This window comes from Scomber japonicus, chromosome 11 (assembly GCF_027409825.1).
Source record: "Scomber japonicus isolate fScoJap1 chromosome 11, fScoJap1.pri, whole genome shotgun sequence".
NCBI classification, from domain to species: domain Eukaryota; kingdom Metazoa; phylum Chordata; class Actinopteri; order Scombriformes; family Scombridae; genus Scomber; species Scomber japonicus.
In genome coordinates, this window is record NC_070588.1 from 8,584,639 (window position 1) to 8,600,556 (window position 15,918).

At 38.9% G+C, this 15,918-nt stretch overlaps 1 protein-coding gene across 1 annotated transcript; it reads right to left on the bottom strand.

Moving 5' to 3' along the window:
• Positions 1-606: 606 nt before the first annotated feature.
• LOC128368328 (lactase/phlorizin hydrolase-like) lies at positions 607-11,116 on the bottom strand. Its single transcript, XM_053329118.1, has 17 exons — positions 10,497-11,116; positions 10,335-10,401; positions 9,223-9,300; positions 9,019-9,112; positions 8,035-8,119; positions 7,257-7,914; positions 6,526-7,174; positions 4,826-6,376; positions 4,436-4,704; positions 3,989-4,279; positions 3,692-3,890; positions 3,269-3,471; positions 3,026-3,132; positions 2,670-2,801; positions 2,200-2,423; positions 1,726-1,962; positions 607-788 (listed from the first exon to the last, which is right to left on the bottom strand). The coding sequence occupies exons 1-17, from the start codon at positions 11,114-11,116 to the stop codon at positions 607-609; spliced, it is 5,646 nt and encodes a 1,881-aa protein (XP_053185093.1).
• Between the last annotated feature and the right edge of the window lie 4,802 nt (positions 11,117-15,918).

Below are 15,918 nucleotides of genomic sequence, written 5' to 3' on the forward strand. Positions count from 1 at the left end.
GCTGGGGAAGCAGTGGTTGTGTTCTTTTCTACTGTTAAATGGTCTCACAGAGAGGCTACACAGTCAAGGAGTCTGTAAAGTATCAACTGTATGTAGAAACAGCAAAGTGGCAGATTTTAAATATAGCAGTTTCTGGTAGCTTTAAGTTGAACATTTGGCTTGATTACAGTGGCGGGTTATCTCACAAGGCAGAGTGTGGGCCTGCAGCTGTGCACTGGTGGATAAACACACCACTATGAACTTTCTGTATACAAGAATGTACTAGAAAACACTTTTGGGATTCCTTGTGGTTTACAGTGAGTGGCACCGTTCCAGGGGATCAGTTTTCAGTGATCAGTAAACGGGTACGTTATGAAAAATCATTTTGATGCTTGAGAACAGCAGTAACATATTATATGGAAGAAAAATAAAAGATACCTCTTGAATCATGCTCTTACAAGCAATGATTATCTTAAAATACTTTATTAAAACACAGTAATTTCATTAAATGTTTATATTAACATGCAGCTCAGACATTTACTGATACAGGTTGATGTATGTTGGACTTCTGTTACAACTCTGTATGTTTGTGTCTCCATCTTTATAAATTCAATATGCTTTTTTTCTTCAGAATCTTTTTTTTGCCTTGAATAGACAATAGGATGACAAAATGGTGCCAAACATCGCAACAATCAGCAGAGCAAAGGTAGTATAAAGTCCAGTCTCGGCATCATCGGCAGAAAGAGTCATACCGAGGAAGCTCACAATGTTGTCAGAGGGATATGGGGATGTAGGTGGTACACTTGTTCCTGCAGAGAAAACAACAAAATTACAGGTTTGTTGGGAGAGATTACTTACAGTAACTTCAAATGTCAGTCGTATGTTTTCCACACCTTCGATATCAATTATTATTCATGTGTGTAATTCTTTTAAAGAGCGCAGCCCAGCGTACTTAAAGTACTGTGTGCTGTAGGTTACATAATCAATGATTAGATTTCCTTTCCATCACTTTACCTTCAGAGGGATATGGGGATGTAGGTGGTACACTTGTTCCTGCAGAGAAGACAACAAAATTACAGGTTTGTTGGGAGAGATTACTTACAGTAACTTCAAATGTCAGTCGTATGTTTTCCACACCTTCGATATCACTTATTATTCATGTGTGTGATTCTATTAAAGAGTGCAGCCCAGTGTACTTAAAGTACTGTGTGCTGTAGGTTACATAATCAATGATTAGATTTCCTTTCCATCACTTTACCTTCAGAGGGATATGGGGATGTAGGTGGTACACTTGTTCCTGCAGAGAAGACAACAAAATTACAGGTTTGTTGGGAGAGATTACTTACAGTAACTTCGAATGTCAGTCGTATGTTTTCCACACCTTCGATATCGCTTATTATTCATGTGTGTGATTCTATTAAAGAGTGCAGCCCAGTGTACTTAAAGTACTGTGTGCTGTAGGTTACATAATCAATGATTAGATTTCCTTTCCATCACTTTACCTTCAGAGGGATATGGGGATGTAGGTGGTACACTTGTTCCTGCAGAGAAGACAACAAAATTACAGGTTTGTTGGGAGAGATTACTTACAGTAACTTGAAATATCAGTTGTATGTTTTCCACACCTTCGATATCACTTATTATTCATGTGTGTGATTCTATTAAAGAGTGCAGCCCAGTGTACTTAAAGTATTGTGTGCTGAAGGTTACATAATCAATGATTAGATTTCCTTTCCATCACTTTACCTTCAGGCTCAGGTTTCAGGCACTCGTGGGGTCCAGAGGCAGGGTCTGGGAATCCATTGCATTTGATGATGGTGGAGTAGCGGGAGACAGAGGCCTTGGCCACTCGAGGAAGTTTGGGGTCTGAGTGGTTGACATAGAAAAGGCCAAATCTCTCTGAAAATCCAGTAGCCCACTCCAGGTTGTCCATTAGAGACCAAGCCGTGTAACCACGAATATCCACATCATCTAGCAAGTAAGCTGCAACAAAGAAATTAATACCTTTGAGAATGAACAATACAAAAAATGCCAACTACATTTAGTTTTGTGGTCTAAAAAAAGTGCTTCAGAGATTGAAATGTTATTGCATTTCCTCATGCAGAATGAGTGGTCTAATATTTTGTGATCCAATGAGTTGTCTCTATTAAGATTGTTGTCACGACTTTGGGAAATTGTCCCTCAAAAAAATATTACATGAAAGTTGCAGAGGTTTAATACCTTTCAGCACCTGGTTGATGTATTTTTCATAGTAGTAACTTCTGTGACTATCATTAAGGTCAATAGGCCCGCGCTCTGACATGCCGTTCTCTGTGATGATAATTGCTGGGTTTCCATATTCCTCCTTAATGAATTTTAATATTCTCCTGAATCCAAACGGTGAGACCTTCAGCCAGGATGAACCTGAATCCAGCCAAGTGCGATCAGCAATGGTTCCTGCACCCCTGAAAAGATCAAATCAATTAAACAGTTTTATTTCACAGATAATAAGCTTCAAATGTAGCATACAATAAAAAAGGAAATTCATTTTCAGCAAATACAGATATGAATTTTTGCATGTTCTAAATAAACTTGACTATGTAAAGGACAATAAAATCAAAAGTGAAGTAGGTGATTCATTTTCTTTTGGGGGAGAACATATAGCTTGCTTCTCTTATTTGGTTACTGTAGGTAAGTTAGTACACCCTTACCTATCAGCATCATAGTGTTGAAGGCCTCCATACTCCACAGGGAAGGCCAGGACTGTGGTGTAATGGTTGAACCCAAAGTAATCATAGGTACCCTTAATCCTTTTTATTTCATCAGGAGTGAATTCAGGCAGTCTGGAGAGATTGAAGTGAAATTATTGAATTTGCCTGTTCAATGTAAAATAAAAAGCTCCACTGGTTTGCCTAATACAAAAATAAGAATACACATAATTGTACAAACTTGCTAATTTGTTTAAAAGGCAACTATGCAGTAAAGACTTTCTGATACATACTTCACTCATGTATTTTCTGTTTTGTATTATTTTTCTTTCAGGCTTTTATCTTAGTTTTTGTCATACCGAGATTTTGACAGACCAGCGGCTAAACTTCGCTCTCGAATGATTGTCTTCATCATATTGCTGTAGTCTCCATTGAATATAGGATGGGCAAACCAGCCAATGTAGAACTGCACAAAGAGACACACAAAAGCTATTAGAGACGTTAACTCCAACTTTTCTCCTACATGTCTTATAAAATATTAACTCTTTGAAAGGAATGTGTGTATGCTTTGCAAATATTTCCTTTAAGTTTTTCTTTCGTACCTGAATCACACGTTTTGCGGCATCAATATCCTCCTGTTTGTAGGGATTTCTGGGTTCTGACCAGTCGGAGTTGATGGTAATGGAGATAATGCCCTTCTGTTCGGCCCGGTATTTATCATTGTAGAGGTGCCAGGCTTCAGCATGAGCTTTTATCAGGTTGTGACCCACGATGTAGGGCAGAGTGCCTGGTCGGAAACTGATCCCTATAAACATGGGTAATTTGGTAACTTTTAAGCTTAATTAAAAGACGTTAGTGCCCATTTATTTGCTTGTTTGCTCCATGTTGTTTTGTCATCTCTACATCAGTCACAATTAGTTTATTTAATGATCTAATCAGTTTGAGTTTGAGGAGCATATTTTTTAAACCAAAACACAAGCATAGCATAGTTTGCTCGAAGATACAAAGCATTAAATAAAACATACCTGGGGCAGCTGCTCCATAGCCATGGCCTACATTGGCTATATTGTATGGCTCATTGATGGTGATCCAAAATTTCACTTTGTGGCCCAGACGGCTAAAAATGAGGTCAACATAATCCCTATATTTGTCAATAATAGTCTCATTCTCCCAGCCCCCAATTTTCTGCAGCGCTTGTGGAAGGTCCCAGTGATAAAGTGTGATCTGAGAGCAAAGGAAAAGCAGTTCAGGTCTACCGTGTACCGAATTTACCAACTCAATATTGCAATTCTTTTTGAGACACTAGTAAGAGTTACACATACATGAGGTTGGATGTTGGCAGCAAGCAGTCCATCCACCAGTCTGTGGTAGTAGTTCAGTCCAGCCTCATTGATGTACTTGGTGGTACCATCAGGAAGAACCCTCGGCCAGGATATAGAGAAACGATAATGGGTCACCTTAAGTTGCTTCAATATAGCAACATCCTCTTCTACCTTGTTGTAACTGTCGCATGCTATGTCCCCATTGTCATCATTAAACACTCGCAGAGGTGTGTGGGCAAACTGGTCCCAGATGCTGAGGCCTTTTCCATCTGCTCTCCATCCCCCTTCAATCTGGAAAAAGTGAATGAAAAATAGAAACTTCAGTAGACAAAACCAAGAATTATGTATATCCCTTTTTCTAGTATGATGTAAGTAAAAATTAAATGTAGGCATTTTGGTCAAAGTAATAATATGTTATTTCGATGTTGTTTATCTCTAAACAGTCACCTGGTATGACGCTGTTGCTGTACTCCAGATGAAATCCTTCCGGAAATGTCCATAAATTTCCTTTTCATCATCTGGTGTAGGGAAACCATTGTCTTTTATGACTTGGTAGTAGAAATGAGCTGAGTACTTGGGCGTTCTTGGCCGGTTTGTGTTAGTGAAGTCCACATGGTGTAACCCGAATCCAACTTTGTACCCATTAAGCCACTCAAAGGAATCCATGAGAGATGTTGCTATGTATCCTTTCACCTTCACGCCATCAAGTTCAGATGCTATTAAAACATATCACACACACACGCACACACACACACACACACATTGAAAAGATCAGTACTAAAATTCAAAATGGTTATAGCAATCATTAACATAAGAAATGTACTTGTGTCAATGCACCTTTGAGAGCCTCATCAATATAGGTCTTGTAATAAAACATTCTGGCAGAGTCATCCCAAGTTGTCTTTGAATCTGTAGCTACTCCATTCTCAGTTATGAAAATCTCAGGATTTCCATATTCCTCTTTGATCCAGTTCAGGAGTCGTCTCAACCCCCATGCTACAGCTCTCTGTTTGCTGATGGCAGTTGTTGGTGAATCACTTTCCTCTGCTTCTGACAAATCCAGATCATATTCATATGACGGAGGAGAAAGCCTTAGTGTAGCATGCTGTGCAATCTTTGTGGTGTAATGATTTACACAGAACATGTCAGCAGTCCCCTTGATGTAGTTCTTTTCTTCTTCCGTAAAGGAAGGTAGTCTTGACTCTGAAAGACTTTGGAGTTCACTTTTGTTTCCAACTTGCCACTTCATTGCATCTGGATAGTCACCATTCTTGAAAATGGGGTGTGCAAACCAACCCAGTTGGAACTGCAGAGCACGATCAGCAGCCACTACTTCACGGGGAACATTGACATCTTTAGGTTCAAACCAGTCAGCATTAAGAGCAATGGATACCAGACCACCTTGGGATTTGCGATACTTATCATCATATGTGTGGTAGGCTTTAGCATGTGCTTTTATCAGGTTGTGTGCAACTCTGTATGGTGCAGTTCCTGGCGTCTTAACATTTGGTGGAATCTGTCCAAGTCCATATCCCGACCATGCAATGGTGTGAGGCTGATTGAAGGTCATCCAAAATTTCACTCTGTCGCCAAAGGTGGCAAAGCAGAAGTCACAAAAGTCATTAAAAATGTCAATCATACCAACATCATCCCAGCCACCAAGCTTTTGCAGAGCCTCAGGGAGGTCCCAGTGGTAGAGTGTCACCATGGGGGTAATGTTGTATGCTAACAGGCCATCAATGAGTCTATTGTAATAGTCAACTCCTTTCTGGTTCAGGGAAGTACGCTGACCATCAGGAAAGATTCTGGACCAGGACAAAGAGAATCTGTATGACTTCACCCTCAGAGCTCGCAGCATGTAGAGGTCCTCTTCAAGTCTGTGGTAACTGTCACAGGCCACATTTCCATTGGCATCAGCAGGGATACTGGCAGATTTATTTGTAAAAGTGTCCCAGACACTCGGTCCTTTCCCATCAGCATTCCAGCCACCTTCAATCTGGTAAGCTGAGGATGATACTCCCCAACTGAAGCTTTGTGGGAAAGTGCCATAGTGGTACATTTTTCTTTGGAATTTCGACTGATGAGAGAATTTCTCCCAGACAACCTTTGATTTAGATGGAACCTCTGAGGGTGGTAAAGCAGTTGAACGGCGGTGAGGTTGCATCTCTACCACTTTTAAAACACCACCTTTGTTTGATCCAAAGCCATTTTTCTGGATAATCTGGGAGTAGAAATATGCAGACTGCTTTGGAGTCCTGGGCCTGTCTGGTGAATCAAAGTTGACATGGTGCAATCCAAATCTTTCACTGTAGCCTTGTGGACCTTCAAAGCCATCCATGAGTGACTGGACAGTAAACCGCTGCACATTTACTCCATCCAAAAGTATAGCTGTTGAGACAATAAAGAGCTTCATCAACCATGTAACATGGTTTTGTACAACAGGTTTTGAAAAAGATATAAAAGAACAGCATACTCAAACAGGTTTAAGTTTCATTAACAAGAATAACCATTTGCTGCACTTTAAAATGATACCATACCTTTCAGTGCCTCATTGATGTAACTCCTCATGTACTCTATTCTACTGGTGTCATCAAGAGTGTCTCCACTGTACTCTGTCGGCATACCATTTCCAGTTATGTAAATGGGCACTTTGGTAACATTCACGTACTCAGTGGAAATGTAGTTAAGAAGCTTTCTCAGTCCCCAAGGTGTAGAATAGATCCAGTCAGAAGCTGTAGAGGACCATGATGAATCCACATGGGACTTGAAGTCACCCACCCCATGAGGACCAGGTGTGCAACCACCATTACTGTTGTTGACCAACCGGGAGGTGTAGTGGTTTAATCCGAAAAAGTCGGCTGTACCACGTATCCTCTGGCTCTCTTCAGCAGTGAAAACTGGGAGGACGGCAGGTGCAGAATGAGAACAGTCTTTTCTTTTCTGGTCAATCTGAGTCTTTAGTGTTGCAGGATAATCTCCATCGACAAATATAGGATGTGCAAACCAGCCCAGCATGAATTGCAGGTAGCGATCAGCAGCTGCTTTATCTTCAGGTTTGGAGGAGTCCATGGGCTCAGCCCAGTCAGAGTTCAGTGCAATGCCTACTTTTCCCCCTTGTCTTGCCCTGTACTTGTCATTGTAGACATGCCAGGCCTCAGCATGGGACTTGAGAATATTGTGAGTGACCTGTAGAGGCATGATGAATGGTAAGTTAAATGTATCAGAATAGTGTATCATCATTTACAGGACAGTAAAATATTGGTCTCACCTGATAGGAGGCAACCACATAGTCCTTTACACCAGGGGGATGCTCACCAGTTCCATACCCAGCGTGGCTCACCACCCAGGGGCTACTGAATGTGTTCCAGGTCTTGACCCTGTCTCCAAACCTGGAGAAGCAAAAGTCTGCATAGTCCTTGAATGCTTCAACAATAGAAGTGTTGGTCCATCCACCTTGGTCCTGGAGTGTCTGTGGTAGATCCCAGTGGTAGAGAGTGACAACAGGTTGTATGCCCGATTCAATGAGAGCATCGATCAGCTTGTCGTAGTAGACAGCCCCTCTCTCTGATTGACTGTCCCGTTGGCCTGAGGGGAAAATACGGGCCCAGGAGATAGAAAACTGGAAGGTGTTTACATGAAGACCTCGAAGGAGATAGACATCATAATCCACCTTGTGGTAACTGTCACAAGCTAGATCAGCTGTCTGATTATCAAAAACCTTGTTTTCATGACCAAAACGGTCCCAAATGGTTTCTCCCTTCCCACCTTCTGACCAACCACCTTCGACCTTGAAGGACTCACTCGAAGTGGCCCATTGGAAGCCAGACGGGAATGATTCATTGAGGAAAACATCTCTTCCTGTTGTGATCTGGGCCTCAATTGTATCCCAAACACTCGGATAACTGTTTCTAAGTGCTGTCATTCCACTGTAGTCTGAAAAATCATGACTGTTGGAAAAGAGAATTACATAGAATAACATAAACAGGCATGAAGCAAGTTTTTTCTATATATATGAATCAGTGCACTTTACCAAGGTAAGATGTTACCTGACACGGGGCTCCTGCATGCCCAGCTTACCCAACATGTCCATCATGTCACATCCTGCAATCTTCAGGTCATTGTTGTTCAGGACTGTAGTGAGTTCAAGACAATTATATGATCAACATTAATGAAATAAAGACGCACAATTATACAACTTTTTAAAAATTAACTGACTTAATTGTCTTTCCGAGCGAATTACTGCAAATGAAGTCTACAACAAAAGAATAATTCAGACATTACATTATAACGCTGTATTCCTTATCTAACCAATAAAAAAACAGCTTTTGAAATATTCTTGCTGCAGTTCAATTGACAGCTGGGCAGATTGTTTAGTGATTGTTTGATGCATTAACTAAATGGAAGAGCAAGTTTTAAAACTGTGCTCCACCATGCACGTGATTTTCCTCGAAAAACCTTGTGGAGATCATAACAGGAATAATCCATTCTAATCACTGCCATAATAACACATTTTATGATTAAAAAATGATAAGGGTATTTCATATTGCGATTTATAACAGTTTAGACGTCATGCTCAGCCATGAACTGTAAACCACTTGGCTCAGATTATGTAGGTAATGGTTTTCATCCTTGAGAGCGTTGGGTTTATAGATTGTGTAGAAAGGGAGCTTTTAGAGTTAGAGTTGACTTTCCTTGGTTTGTTGTGTGTATTTACTGTTTTAATGCATTTTGGGTTGCTTCATTATGCACAAATAGTAAGTAGTTTCATTTGATGGAGAGAGAGAAAGAAGCAAAAGCAATAAATTGAAAAAGACACAAGCAACAAATTAATCAGAACTAATATATGATATGATATGCAATTAGGTACGGTTTATAAATAGTATCTATAATTATACGAGGACAGTGTTTTCTGTTGAATGTGTATAGTTATATTAGTCAAATTAAATACCAATGCAACATTATGGCTTTAAAGGACAACAATAATCATCAAGGTACAAAGAGTTATATTAGTTCAGCTATAATTCATTTACCTTGCAGGAAATTGCCAAGGAGCTGGAACTGACTGTTGGAACAATCATGCATAGTCATCTTGTATATCAAGACAGGCAAATCCCCACTGGTCATCTGTAACATACCACAACATAATATGCATTAAACTGTAATGCTATAATGCAATACCAAAACAAAAGATAAAAAATCAAAGGGAAAAGAAACATTTTGTAAAATAACAGCACCTGTAAGCTCTTCAGCTCCTTTGCAAAGTTAGATGTGGAAGCACAGTTATACTCAACGTGCACTGACAAGAAATCCACCTGTTCAAAATAGGAAAGATATCACAGTATATTATCTGAAACGTTTCATAATTAAATCAAACTGCTTATATTTTAGACTTATTATTGTAACACATTTATGCAGTATAGATGCATATATATGGATAACCAAGTCTAAAAACAACTAGATTTCTATGCAAGAACAAGCTCACATACATTATTTCAAACAGAAATAATCTATTAAAATAGATATTGTGCCTCCAGTTAAAAGTGTGATTTCATTGAACGTTTAATCATTGCTATGACGGCGGGCAGAGACAAGGTGCTGACACACAGTCCTTCAGTATTTATTGCCATAGAGTTAAGATAAGGAGTGATAGAAGGTAGTCAGTATACTTTGGAGCATGCTGAAGATAATAAATGATTAAATATAAAAAAATAAGGCACTGTCAGAGCCTTGCTTGTGGGGGAAGGGATGATTGTAAAGCAATCAAGAGTTGGAAAACAATAAAATTACTGTTGTGGGACCTCTATATGCACATAACAACTATTAACAGAATACATTTACCACTCTGGTTCTTGGAAAGGTGTGGCTAGATAGAGGCTTTACATAAAGGGACAAAGTGTATTATGATAATGAAGTGAAAGGTGCCTACGTAAAATAATGTCCGAAAAATATTTGAAAATCCACAGTAAACTGGAGTATGATCTGAACCTAAGTCTTGTAAATTGAGAGAACTCCTAAATCCAAATTAGGTCATTGGAGATTTATCTAAATGACTTTTGTGCTATTTCAACGCAAAAAAATATTATTAATGCACACTACTAGTAGACTGTAGTGGGCTCAAAATATATTTTATTTAGCATGTACAGTCACTGTGATCACTGAATTTGTTGGAATGCATATAAAGTTGAGTGTAAATAAAAACATTTAAACATCTCCATCAACATTATGGTGCATATTTGAATAAAAACAGGCAGAATTCAAGATTGGAATCAACAATAATGATAGTACAGTTACCTCTAAATTCAAAATGAGTCAAATTTCAAGATTTAACATAGAAGATGTATCTTACTGTTCTTGAAGCTTTGATCTGGGAAAGAATAGCAACATCACTAGCTCTCAGCCCAATTGACAGACGTCTCTCTGTAAAAATGGAGGGATAAACGCACTCTTAAATGACAAATTCTGTATTAATCATTTTTTTAACCTGCTCCACTTCTTATATCAGCCTTACTCACCTTTGTCAGGAAAGCGATGATGGTAAAGCTGGTAAATGTTCCTGTTGAGCTCGAGGATATTTTTCAGAGGAGCACCGGCAGCCTGCCCATTATGCCAAATATCATCCAAGTCACTCAGTGTCACCCAGGAGTGTGCCAGGGCTCCAAAGTGTGCCAGGGCAAACTCTGCATACTGCTGAAACTTCTCAACCAGTTCCTTGCTCTCCCAGCCTCCGTACCTCAATCTCAGAACTTCTGGTATGGTGGATCCATGAAGGATGACCAGAGGCTGAAGGCCCACCTCCACCAGCTGCTTCAGCAGGGTCTGGTAGCAGGTGACCACAGCTTGCTGGGACTGCCCGGGGAGGCCTGTTGGGTTGAGTTGAGCCCATGACAGCGGCACTTTGAAGTGGGTCACCCCTCTGCTCTGGAGGTACTCAAAGTACTGCCTAGAACCTGGAGGTATGGGATCACTGCAGTCAAAGGCATCATTCACTCCGCTGCCTGAGCTGCTCAACGGTTGCTTTGTGAGAGGGCCTGAAAGAAGCATGAAGTCCTCTTGTCCATTCACCTCACTGCTCCAGCAACCATACAGACACAAAACATACAGGGACACAACACACAACCAGTACTTCATTGTTGCTGGAAAAGGATGAACTGATGTTAACCACTGACTGTAGAGCTTTATAAAGCTATGCTATTTTCTTGTCATTGCACAGTTACAAAATTGAGATCAATATCACATCCAAATGGTGTAAATTACAGTGTTTTATTGCAGCAGTGTGATATGGTCAGAAAGACTTTGGACTCACGTGCCAAGATGATAACTGTATCCCTGTTTTTTTCTTTTCTTAAATGTTTACTTTTCATGAGCACACAGATAAAGCACAAGATAATATGGCAGCTGTCAGTAATGACCTGTATGCTTCTTTCCTGAGACCTGTACAGGTTTGGTGTTTATCTTCAGAGTCCTTCGCACACTTAAAGTACATTCAACTTTTGAATTTGAAACTATTTTGACAACTATCATTGTATCCATCATTAACTATTACGAATGAGGAAATAAATGGTTTTCTCATTGTTTTTCTATGTTGCTGCCTGTAGTTTTTGGCATTGCTGTACAATGTGCTTTTTAAGATATAATTGATAGATCCCCATAACATCCAGAAAGCATGACAAAAATGTTATTTGGATTATCTAATGGAACAGATGTTTATATTTTATTAATAGTGTTGGGATCTCAATAACAACAATGCACAGATAATGAAAATATAATGAATCAGTTTGTTATTTACTAAGAGGGAAAATACATCATACATTGCACAAGGAGTTGGAATACATTATAGATAAGAATCACTGAATCATGTATCCAGATGTGTCTTAATCACATTTAAATTTGCATTTGATAATGTTTGTCCTTGACTTTGACCATTGTACATGACCAAATTTGTTAAGCAGACATAGGTAGAGAGTATTCATGCCTAAACTTCATGTTCTATAAAAAAAACTGTGATGTATGATTGACGATTATAAAATAATTAGTAATGACCAGTTATTATGATAAGCTGCCTGCTGCAGGTGAGGACTGCAACACGTTCCCTGGGCCACCATTAACATTTAAGCCCTGAACCTGAACACAAGCAGTAAGTGACATAACCTGGCTAAACACAGACTTGGAGGGAAAAAACAAAAACAAACAAACAAACAAACAAACAAACAACAAAACAACCAATTTGATTACTTTCAATAATCTATTACTTTTAAAACTCGGGGTAAACTCAAGTGACTGTGGGCGTTTGTGTAAACGATAGTAATTCATTATATATTTCAATAGCTTAACAGTTGAATCCAACATTATATGTCAATTATTGTGTATGTTTATTTTAATCAACTTCTTGGTAAATGGTAAATGGACTGTACTTATATAGCGCTTTTCTAGTCTGTGCGACCACTCAAAGTGCTCTACATCACATGTCATTCACCCTTTCACACACATTCATACACTGATGGCAGGGGCTACCACGCAGGGTGCCAACCTGCTCATCAGAGGAGTCTAACCATTCACACACCGTTGGCACAGCAACGGGAGCAATTAGGGGTTAAGTGTCTTGCCCAAGGACACATCGACATGTGGACTGGAGGAGCCAGGAATTGAACCACCAATCTTCCAATTGAAAGACGACCGCTCTGCCTCCTGAGCCACAGTTCACCAATCACAAGCGATTGGTGAACAAAATTCAACTTGAAACAACCATAAAATGGCCATAATGATCATAATATTGATTACATCTTCTGTAATCTTTAAAGCATTAGACAAATAGTATTTTGCACCTTTAAGTATATGTACAATTATGTTTCATGACACTGCAATATTTTTATTGCAACCATGTCATACAAGACTGCATATCAGTTTTTATACCGTGGTGTAAACAATATGTTTTATAGTTTTAAAGCTGAATATGATGATAAACCTTTAGCTTTTATTTCTTCATGACCTCTACACATATGTTTATTACCTTTCATCATAAATATCTTCTGTTTTCTCTTGGACCCTTTGAATTTGATCAAAGGCACTTGAGGTTGTGACCACTCTTACTAAACGTATCATAAAGTATCATAGCAGTGACTTGCAGGAGTGTCAGTTATGAAACTCTGGTCTGACTGAATGTTTAAGCTTGTAAACAACACGCCTATAAAAGGTGAGCCATCCAGGGGCTCAGTCATCTCTCCACACTCTGACAATATGTCATACCTGTGGAAGCTTCTCTTTGTGTGTTTGATAACTGTGTATGGATGCAAGTGCCAGCAAAATGATGAGCAACATCAAGCCATTTTTCTTGCTGGTCCCATGACCAACGAACAGGTGAAAGACCTGAATGTTAAACCTTCCGAAGGGGCACTGATGGACACCTTTGACTGCACTGGTCCCATACCTCCAGGTTCTAGGCAGTACTTTGAGTACCTCCACGGCAGAGGGGTGACCCACTTCAAAGTGCCGCTGTCATGGGCTCAGCTTCTACCTACAGGCCTTCCAAGCCAGCCACAACAAACTGTGCTTACCTGCTACCAGACCCTGCTGAAGCAGCTGGTGGAGGTGGGCCTTAAGCCTCTGGTCATCCTTCATGGATCAACAGTGCCAGAAGTTTTGAAATCGATGTATGGAGGCTGGGAGAGCCAGGAGCTGATCGAGGTGTTCCAGCAGTATGCAGAGTTTGCGTTTAGAGAGTTTGGAGAGCTGGCAGACTCCTGGGTGACTCTGAGTCACTTGGAGGAGCTGAAGGATGCTGACCTACAAAATGCCCTCGTGGCACACACCAATATTTACCACCGTTACCATCAGTTGTTTCCCAGGGGAGGTAGGTGATCAATATTTCTTACTTAAATTCTTTAAACTTTCAACATACGCTGAACCTATCTTGGACTCTTCTTGGATAGGACTAATGATTTCTTGAGTAAAACATGTAGCTTTATTGAGTACGCAAACCTTTGAGTGTCTAGACTTAAGACAATATATAAACTACCTCTTGATTCCTCAAACAGCTCATCACTTTTTTATTCTGTATATTCCTGTTTTCCTTGCTTTTAACACACATAATTGTCTGAATTGTTTATAGCTCAAGCACTATTAAAATGTATTGTCTTGCTGCATTTTCATTGTGTTTATGTTTTCATGGTTTTGTATTTTTATGCTGTCTTGCTGCAAAAAGAATTTCCAAAAAAGATCTAGATCTAAATCAGTATTGAACAAAAAAATTCAAAATCAAAATTAAATTGTGTGTATGATACATTATCTGTCAGGTTATTGCAACACATTATTGCAGCTTTACAGTGAAATATTAGAATCAAAGAAGTCATATTTTGGATGGATAGTCAAATGTATATCTTACACTGTGTTACACTGATTTGAACAATCATTGCTGGATTAAAGATGTAAATTGTCAAAGTAATTTGCAAAATGTCTCTAAAAAGTAATACATATTAGCAGAAGCTAACATTTGCAGATAGTTGGCCTTTTTCAAGTCTGATTGGGGAGACATTAAAAACAGATGTTCTTTCTCATTTGATTATTACTAATCAAGTCCCTTTAAATAATTTGCTATTTTACCTATGATCCGAATGAATCAGGAGCAGAGATTGCTTCGTCATAAAATATAATCATTCTTATAATATTTTTCACCTCTGTGCAACATAATGACTGTGATTGATGAGATAAAGGTTTCCATATCTGTTCACCACATATAAAGGTCATTGCAATGGAGTAATCCAGGGGAAAGGAGAGTGTGCTCTCTCAGATAAAAAGTATAAATAAAGTGTGAATTAATATATTATGTTTTTCAGTATCCGTTGGGGTAAAAGCTAGCAAAGTACAAATCATCTGTGATACTCGACTTCTGGTAAGATCAACCATACTATTGTGTGACTAGTATTGATATGACTTATATGACTAAGACTTCTCTTAATAGATAATCTGTTAGATAAACTCTTTGTTAGTGTGATGAGGAATTGTGAAAGGTTTTCCACATTGAGCTAAACACTAATATTCATCTCCATTTCAGAAAGAAATAGATTTCCTGTCTATTAAAATTCAATATGACTGTACCACTGGAGGAAACCTCGCTGAGGGACTGCAAAGTGTCATGGTATGTGGCCTAAAAATACAGCTATGCATAATAAATAGTGAGCCCTTGCTGTCCTCGTTGGGGAATTAGTTGCTTATTTGGTTATTAATGAATTACATGCACTTATGTTGAATGTCTCTGTTATCTTGCAGCAAAAGTGTGAAGACAAACCCATTCTTTTTTATGAGGTGAACATCAAGGACTGTTCTCCTTATCAGGTTTTGTCTGATAACAAAATTGTAAAAGGTGATCTTTCATATTATGAATAAAGAGTTGCAACTTGAGATATACTGTAATCATTCACTATCATAAATGTGATTATTTGGAATTCATATTCAGACCTTTGTATTATTAAGTCTTATAATAAAGAATAGTATCATATATTCAGATAATTATATAGCAATGATACATCTCCTTTATGATACGTTTACAGTGTTGAGCAATGTCAAACAACATGTTCTTGGATTTGACATGGTGGATCTGTTGGGTACAGTCGACATCATCTCAAAAAGGTATCACAGTAGGCTACATATATAATATTAGGGATTTAATTAACCCTAACCTGTGCATTTTACTTGTGGGAAACTTTTTTTGTGGAGCCAGTTCAGCCAAAAAACATTAAATCGTTTATTCAGGAGATGTTTTGACTAATTTAGGATACAAAGTGCACAAATTCCACTCTGACAATTCTGACAACAAATGAAAACAGTGTAAAATAAACTCACTGCAAATGATTCCCAGTATGAGAGATGGGGTGAAGAGTTTCAAAGGAAAGGAGCACAGTGACGCCTATAAATAGATAACATGTTTTGGTATCTGT

What these genes read in the sequence shown, in the direction of transcription:
- LOC128368328 (XM_053329118.1), bottom strand. Translation starts at nt 11,116, where the DNA reads ATGAAGTACTGGTTGTGTGTTGTGTCCCTGTATGTTTTGTGTCTGTAT. An exon ending in TATTGATGAGGCTCTCAAAG is followed by an intron (nt 4,705 to 4,825) that starts GTGCATTGACAC and finishes ATGTTTTAATAG; the next exon opens with CATCTGAACTTGATGGCGTG. An exon ending in CTATGGAGCAGCTGCCCCAG is followed by an intron (nt 3,472 to 3,691) that starts GTATGTTTTATT and finishes CCATGTTTATAG; the next exon opens with GGATCAGTTTCCGACCAGGC.